Below are 8,980 nucleotides of genomic sequence, written 5' to 3'. Positions count from 1 at the left end.
AAAAATCCCAAAAATATTGCATTTGCATAGTGACATGCCTATTGAAACAAGGTCAAAATCTAAGAAGATGGGTGAACCAACATATCAACCCATTGACAATGTATCAAACTCACAGTTTCAACCTAGTCAATCATTACAAATTGAAGGTTCGTCAAAATTACCACCATATGGAATGGTTCAGCTTGGAACACCTCCATTATATGAGCCATTGTTTGTACCCATGAAACAGGGATAGGGGAGTGTTCCACCAACACCAAGAGAAAATGCACCTTTCGATTGGAATCAACCGAAACTGCAACATGAAATTCAAACATTACCTGAGGAATCAATCACATTTTTAGAATCAATCACATTTTCAATCAATCAACCATGCTTCTAGTATCCTTAAGCTGCAATTTTCATCTTGTCATCTTGCTTGCTTTCATACTTTGCTCTTGCACTTGTAGGTGAGATCCACAAACAAGATAATTTGAAGGAGAAAGAAGGACAATGGAGGTCAATTGAAAGAGACATTGGTGATAATTTTTCATTTATTTTGAATGTCTTATTTTCAATTCTTCTATTGATGGTAATAGGATTTTATTTCATTTCAATTTAGCTTTGTGGTTAGCTAATATTTATTGCTTTGATGCATTCCATTTTCCTAGTTACATCAATTTTTTTTTAGAAATCCATGTTCTAGTTCTGGTTAGGTAAAGCAGAAGAGGGACCAAACTCTTGCATAACAACTAGGTGGTAGAAGAAAGGGGTCTCACGAGGAGTGAGAACACGCAACATTAGGACTATCAAAATACAACAAAAAACTAAAGCTAACCAAAATATATAAACTAAAACCAAACAAGATCAAGACTAAAAATAAGCAGCACCAAAGAAGTAATTGGTAGAAATAATTTTTGGATTGGTAGAGGAAGGCTTGAATTTGGTTGACCATGTAGTCTGTTGCATCATTTTTTTTTTAGGAATCCATGTTCTAGTTCTGGTTAGGTAAAGCGAAAGAGGGACCAAACTCTTGCATAACAACTAGGTGGTATAAGAAAGGGGTCTCACGAGGAGTGAGAACACACAACATTAGGACTATCAAAATACAACAAAAAACTAAAGCTAACCAAAATATATAAACTAAACCAAACAAGATCAAGACTAAAAATAAGCAGCACCAGAGAAAATACTACCAATAGAATACAAGAATCGAAGGACTATAGTGTGGGGATTTTAGTATCTCGTCAATATTGGTTAAGTACCTTAACCATTTCATGAAATGACCTTTTTTATCATGCCCTTCCTACGAATAGTACCAAGGGACTCAATTTTTCCTTAGCAATGGTACTAGCTGGTTCTAGGGCCGGAATAGTTGTGATCTTTATGGACCTCTTTTCTTTTTTGCATGGCTTTTCTCAAACTCTTCTTGGATAAACTACATAGAAGCCAAATCTTTAACATAATTTTCCTACTATATTAATTTTTTCTAATTTTCTTTTCAGTTTTTCTTGGTTGCACCCTTTGTGTCAGAGATAGCCTTAGCCATTTTCTTTTTTATTCTAGGACCACCTTGCCACTTAAGGCTTTAACCTCGTCATCCAAATTGTCCCTCCCAATGAGCCTTTCATAAGTGTATTATGGGAAAATTCATCAAAATTGGGCTAAATAGAATAAAGGGAAACCATGAAAACCTTATCTAATCAACCAATTTTATAATATCAATGATAGTGTGAAAATGAAATAATCCAATTGAACTAGTTAAAATCCCTATTGCAACATCTCTTCCATTGTACTTTTGCTTCTTGTGGAATGTTGGCTCTCACAATCACGTTGTTAACCTGGAATGTGACAAAGGAATTCAAAGCTTGTGATTGTTGAAAATGGGTGAATGATGATAAATTTATAGATTTTGAAGAGAGAAATTGAATGGTCGAGATGCATTTGAGAACATAATCGATCAATGGCTGAGATCAATTGAGATAGAATTGATTGAGAATTAAACTCATTTGATTGATGAGTTGACTAAATATATTGATTAGTGAACTAGATAGATTGGGGAGATAATTGATTAGATGAGTCTATTCAAAAAAGTTGATTGATGAGTTAACAAAGATAACTGAGATCACTGATTTGATTGCCTAGTTAGAAAAAGGTGATTGATAGTTAAACTTAGAGTCAGTGTCACGTAGGATTTTGACATGTGCTGTAGGAAATTGACTTGAAATTCAAACTTCAGTTGCATTTGACTTGAATTTGGATTTTTGAAATCATGAAATGAAATGCATATTTTATCTAAATTAAGTGAAATTAGCATTTTGGGAATTTTGAATTTTGACATTTTAAATTAGAAAAGCATGAGTTAGATAGTTAAATAACTTAAAGAAATCATTTAATTATAGGAACCTGGAAATTAAATTTAATTAATTAATAAAGATTGTTTAATTAAAGTTATTAATTTAAAATTACCCAAATAACAAAATTATTTAATTAATTATAAGAAAAGAAGGTTAAACGAATAAATGATTAGGATGGAAATATAATAATTACACATGATGAAATATTAGTTTAGAAGAAATGCAATTAGATTAATTAAATAATTAAAAAATATTTAATTAATTAAGATGAATAATTAGTGTTGTTAGTAATGAGACATTTTTTAGGTGCCTATAGTAAGATCATTAGCAGTCATCCAAACTTTATCATCTTTGTCCTCTACTACCTCGTCAGTAGCCCTAGCTTTTGCCTCTACTAAGGGCTCTAGTCTATCAATTTTCCTCTTTGTAGTGTGGAGATGGGCTAGGAGATAGAAAATTATTTTATTTTTCTTATTGTATGTGATGGAAAGCTCATTAACTTTGTTCGCTATATCCAATAATTCCCAAGCACCAAGGGGTGAAATAGGGAAGGGGGGAGGCAAACTCAAGGATGACACAGATAAGGGTTGATGTAGTAGCACTATGGATAGAATTATTATGGGGGCCATAGTCCAGGAGTAAGATACATCCTTAGAGATAACTTCATCAATGATTAACCCTTTGACAATTTTACCTTTCTGGGGTTGGGTTTGAAGTTCAATTTTTTTCATTTTGGTAGTGCACTAGGGATTGACTTAGGTTGCCATCTATTTGGATGAGGTGGTGATGATAGAAGAGTTTGAGGCACCTTTACAACTAGTCTTTGGGGTGCTAGACAACTCCACAACCAAGGTATGGTTTAAAAAGAGGCTAGTAGAGTTTATACTAGGGCCATTGGTAAAGGACATAGCCAAATTTAAATTGTAAAACCTAAGGATTAACCTTTGATGTAGGGGAAGCACATTATTGGACTTAGTTGTAGCCACATATTGAGACAAAGAAGAAAAGGTATAGAAGGGAAAATTAATTTTTACACTATGTCTAAAATGATTTAGCATAGGTAACAATTGGGAGTGGAATTTTTATACCTACTATATAGGGTGATGTATTTCATTAGGAATAGTGCAACCTCCTTCCATTCTCCTAAGAGGTCCTCCCTATCAAAGTTGTTTTGCAAATGAGATATTATCTCCAATACCTCCAAAAATATCTTAAGTCCTCTTTATAATTTTCTTTGAGTTTTTTAAGGAAAAATGCATCTTCCATTGAGAGCCCTATAGTCACCCTTATGAGTTCTATTTAAATTGTGAAGGACACACCCCCTATACAAATATTTCCCTCATCTTACGAGTCAAAAAATTATTCAGAGAGACATGGATTAAATCCTTTCATACCCTCAACATAGGTGGAAATATTACCTTCACAATCATAGATGAAAGAACTTCATCCTTCTTAAAATTGCCACAATTGTCCAACTCACTTTGTATAGGATCTGCCCCCATAGTAGACCAATTCTGAAAAAAAACTAGTGACAATGACTGGGGAAGGGTAAGACAAAGCTATCTTCTTGTTCTAGTTGACCTTCTCACCCATAAGTGTTTTTGTCCTCACCTCCCCACATGGTTCTATTCTAAATTTTAATGTTTTTGTAACTTCTATGTTATCAAAATTAAAAGTTTATGAAATATTGTAACTGTATCAATGTTTTTCTTTTCAAAGTGATACCATCAATATCTAACAGATCTTTTGTTGAATTCTTTCTCCTTTATCTTTTTTGTCAATGTATATAGGCTCTAAATCATTCTAAAGATAGATCATTGAGTATAATCTAAAATTTTTATGTAAAAATTATCACATAGTCAAAATTCAAAGATCTCATTAAATTTAAGGCTATCGCTAACTATTATTATCAAATATTCTTAAAATATATGTTCTTATGTGTGTGAAAATATGAATGAACTTTCTTAATAGTTTTAGTGATTAAACTTGATTGTTGTAAAGATTTGTAGTCAATTAATGTTATAATTTTTAAAATAAAATAAACATAATTTATAAATAACAGTGAGCTACTATATGTCATGTTGGCTTATGTGGACAACTTGGGAAAGAAAACCTCAAGCTTTGATAAGGTGGTTTCCATTTACTATGGACTGACTATCATTAATGATAAAAATTATGACAAAATTATTATTTAGGGTCCCCAGAAATACAATCATTTTTCTTAAAAATGAAGCTACCCTAGATTAAAATTGTGAAGGTTTGGTGGACAAATGCAAATCGTTGATTTGTGGTTTTAGCCACGTAGGCCTAAACCACATGAGGAGATAAGATAATAAGTTGTGAATAGGTTAGCATCATTAGCTCTGTCTTTCAAGAATTTAAAAATCAGGATGAAACCCCATGATCTCCCAAATTTGTAGCTATAGCTAAGGCCAAAAACTACCTATCCCTTCATCAGAGTTTAATCCTTAGGTTTTATAATTTTTATCTTTCTTTAACCCCTTCAGGTGGGTCCCCTTCTAATCCCTATTTTCCCCTATGACACCCAAATTTGGTTATTGAAATCTTTGGGGCCCTTGTGGCTAAAACACCCTCGGCCATTGGTTCCTCCTCTAAGCCCAAACTTGTCTCCATCCGTTTTAAACCTAGAAAAAGCCCTATTCTATGCCACCCCCTAAGAAAGTGGAGGTGGTGGAGTCTAGTGAAGAGGAGGAGGGGAAGGAATATGATTCCTCTTTTGATTTTGATTTTGAATGGTCTCTCGCCATCTTTGAGGAATTTGCCCCAATTCCCTAGAATCAAGAGTTCTTTGATCCTAAGAAACCCCCAATTGAGGTTGAGGCTACTATTATTAAATTGGAGAAGAATGTGGAGATATGAGAAATGATTATTAGATGACTCCTCTCGTAGATTGATGTGGCAATTAGGAAAATAAACAGAGTGGAAGCCCTAGCTGAAACAAGGGCAAGGGCAGACATGTGGATCATGGACTTCAAAGATGAGCGAGTCTACGAAGTGGCAAGTGATATGGTCAAGAAGTTGGAGAATTGAGAGAAAATGGTGGGGAGATTGAACGAGCTATCTAAGAAGGTGACATAGGAAAAAGAGAACAAGATGGTTCAAGAGCTGAAAGAAAAACATGAGCTCCTATTGGGAAAAGTCGAGGAAATGGAAAACGAAGTTACAAAATGGTGGTTAAAATCTTTGCCTCCCTCAAAGCCATACAAGATGAGATTGATTGGAAGAGAGGAAAATGCAAGTAGCATGTGTTGTCTCATTCTACGTCGGTGGAGCCCCCTGCTTCCATAATCAAAGCCACCCCGAATTGTGATACTCTTAACTCTATTAAAGATTCAATCAATAAATTTTCCTCCTCTAACAATGTCCTTAGTTCATGTAATGATTGGTAGGAAGGCATTGCCTCTGCTTAGTAGGCCATCTCTTTGTGCCTTTGGTGGTTGGTTGTTTTTTTCTGGTTTTATTGTGGTCTATGTTGTTGGGTCTGAGTAAGTTAGTGGTTTGTTGTTGGCTTTGGTTTGTTGGATCTTATTTTTGGCTAGGTGTGCCTCTCTCATGTTCCCTAGGTGACACTTTTATGTGATTATGTAAAACTTTATAATGGTACGAACCTATCCCATTTTTTTATTAATAAAGCAATAAACTACTATAATACAATGTTTTACAGTTTTAAATCAATGTATAGTCAACCTACAAATTTATAAACTTATTTAATATTTATGTATAAAAATTCAAAGATTCTATTATAAAATATAAGACAAATCAAGATGATTATGATATATCCAAATTAAAATTGTGCAAATTTAAGTCAATACTACGCCTACAAAATTGATCTTTGTATCTATGATTGTGAATTGAATGACCGATGTTGTGTGGACTTACGAGCCTATTTAATATTTAGGCATAGCAATTTCAAAGTACAAAATTGAAAAGTATTAATGATATACCTGAACTACCTATATATGCACAGCAAGTATCAAGATTCTTATTTGTAAGTGTCAAATTTTCTTGACACTTCTCAATATTTCCTAATTCTTAGGATTGATTTTAAGGATTTGATGCAATTTTCGTGACCAGATACTTTGGATTGTTTGAACACGCCAACAGATTCGGATAAACGTGCTTGATTTATAGCCTTTTAAAATTTTGATTCTTGTATAGGTAGAGTATATTTATAAAATATAAATATCTTGAAATGACGTATATTTGTATATCTTGATTTTTTTTTTTTTAAATGACGTAATTGAGCATGTATCAATTGTTGTGAGGGTTGTTGATACCTTTTATTTCAAAAATTGAATAAATAAAACCTATTGTTTGAAACATAAAATATCAACTTTTGTTAGTAAATGTACCAATAGTTGTAAGGAAATGTACCAATAGTTGTTAGGAAATGTACTGATATTGTAAAAAGTAACCAATCAGATGATGCCATATCAGCTGCACAATTATTGGGGTCTCTTTTGCACGCCTATTGGTCTCACTTTTTTTTTTTTTTGGCTGTTTTGGACACCTTGGCAAAAAACTTGCTGATGTGGCATCATATTTGATGATGTGGCCCTGAAACCTTAGTTATAAGCAGGGGACTTGCCAAGTAAGCTGCTGTAAAAAAAAGGGAATGATTTGAAATTTCCACTTAAGATTTTGAGAAGTACGAAGTTAGGGTGCACAACTACTGAGTCCTTTCCCCTATATCTTAATTGTCTACATAAACATTAAATTTACATTTAGTAAACAGAGCTTGAAGCTTGATAGAAGATTGTAAAAATACAGTGAGTGAAAAAGTCAGAAGCAATGTGAAAACAACTTTTTTTTTTACTTTCCATTAAACTCTACAATATTTGTTTTAAGTTTCGAATGAGAATTTTAAGCTTTAGATTCTCTATATAGTAGGCCATGGGCTCTTAAGAATATCATTTGAGGTGAAGAAAGAACAATGCCAAAAAAGATGCGGTTAAGATGAGTAAATTATTTGAGAGTTTATTTGATTTAGCTTTCTTATTTTTTATGGACAAAATTTTAGAGATTCTAAATGCAATTAAAAGTTAGGCAGATGGAAAGGTTGAAAATTGTTATAAATAGTTGTTCTCATTCTCATTCCTAAACACACTAGATTTTGACTTAAACAAGATATTCTAAACTTTTAGTTGCTTCTCAATGGCTGCTCCTACTGCAATTTCAATTCCCCAGCCCACCCACATTTCTAGTAGTGAAGAAGCCCAGCCCGAAGCTTTGTTATCTAAGCTAAAACTGTATGACATAATGCTAGGCTCAGCGAAGCCCATGGGTCTCAGAGCTGCTGTTTTGCTGAATATTCCGGACATAATTGCCCAGGCCTCAGGCTCTCTTACCCTAGAAGAAATTGCTGCCCATATTTCAGCCTCCACTGAAAGCCCACCTCACATAGAATATCTGTTTCGTCTTCTGAGATTTCTAGCCTCCCACCAAATCTTTAGTGAGATCCCGCATCAGGAGGACTTCAAGCAATCTAGATATGGCCTTACAGGCCTTTCAAAATTGCTTGTTAAAGAAACAAGTGAAGGTGGTGTTTCCATGCAAAATTATGTTCCATTTTTGTTGGGAGCCACCAGCAATCTTCCCTTCCAAGGATGGCTGCATCTGCATGAGTCTGTGTTAGAAGGTGGCAGCGCCTTCGATAAGGCTTTTGGTATGAGTGCTTGGGACTACGCTGCAAACAATCCTGAAGCGAACAAGACATTTAACGAGGGAATGTCTTGTGACACTCGTGCTGTCATGGCGTCTGTTGTGAAGGTTTATGAGGAGGGATTTAAGAAGATAACTTCTTTGGTTGATGTTGCGGGAGGTGTGGGATCTGCCCTGTCTATCATTGTGGACAATTACAAGCACATTAGAGGAATTAATTTTGATCTTCCTCGTGTCATCGCTACTGCACCTCCTATTCCTGGTATTATTGATCTTAGCCCATTATCTTTTTAAAGGAGGAACCGATTTAGTGAAAAACCCTCTATTTCTGTCCACTGTGTTGCTAATTTATTTTTGAAAGTAGGTTATTACAACTCTCGTAATCACTTTTTATACGTTTTATAATGTTGGGATTTATTGTTATTCATCAAATTTTGTTATAGTATTAGGTAGCGATTTAAAAAGAAAACCTAGTTTTACTTTAAGTTTGTATATAAAGTTATTTTATTAATGTCTTGTATATTATGGTGATGATATGTCTATTTGGTTATTTATTTATCATATAACTTTTGTGTGATGAGTTAATTTGTAGGAGTAGAGCATGTGAGTGGCAACATGTTTCAGCATATTCCTTGTATATTATGGTGATGATATGTCTATTTGGTTATTTATTTATCATATAACTCATTAGTTATTTTTTGCTAATAAAACTAGTTAGTAATATGAAAGAGACAAATTTATGTAACTTTTAATATTCATTAATGCTTTTAAACCCTTTTTACTTTATAGAGATAATATGTCAATTTGGTTTGGTCTTTAACATATAACTTCCATGTGATGAGTTAATTTGTAGAAGTTCAACATGTGAGAGGCAACATGTTTGAGCATATTTCTTCAGTTGTAGAATTGTCATGTCTAATTAAATAAATATTTTTATTTAATTAATTATTTTATCCCAAGTCTTC

General features: G+C 33.6%; 1 protein-coding gene across 1 annotated transcript; it reads left to right on the top strand.

Annotated features, from left to right (window-relative positions):
* Positions 1 to 7,508: 7,508 nt before the first annotated feature.
* Positions 7,509 to 8,663, top strand: LOC131047837 ((Iso)eugenol O-methyltransferase-like). Its single transcript, XM_057981622.2, has 2 exons — positions 7,509 to 8,277; positions 8,608 to 8,663. Exons 1-2 carry the CDS (start codon positions 7,509 to 7,511, stop codon positions 8,661 to 8,663), a joined length of 825 nt encoding a protein of 274 aa, XP_057837605.2.
* The last annotated feature ends 317 nt before the right edge of the window (positions 8,664 to 8,980 follow it).

The sequence above is a fragment of the Cryptomeria japonica genome, chromosome 4 (genome assembly GCF_030272615.1).
Source record: "Cryptomeria japonica chromosome 4, Sugi_1.0, whole genome shotgun sequence".
NCBI lineage: Eukaryota > Viridiplantae > Streptophyta > Pinopsida > Cupressales > Cupressaceae > Cryptomeria > Cryptomeria japonica.
Note: the sequence above shows the minus strand (reverse complement) of the source record. Positions and strands in the feature narration are given on the sequence as shown.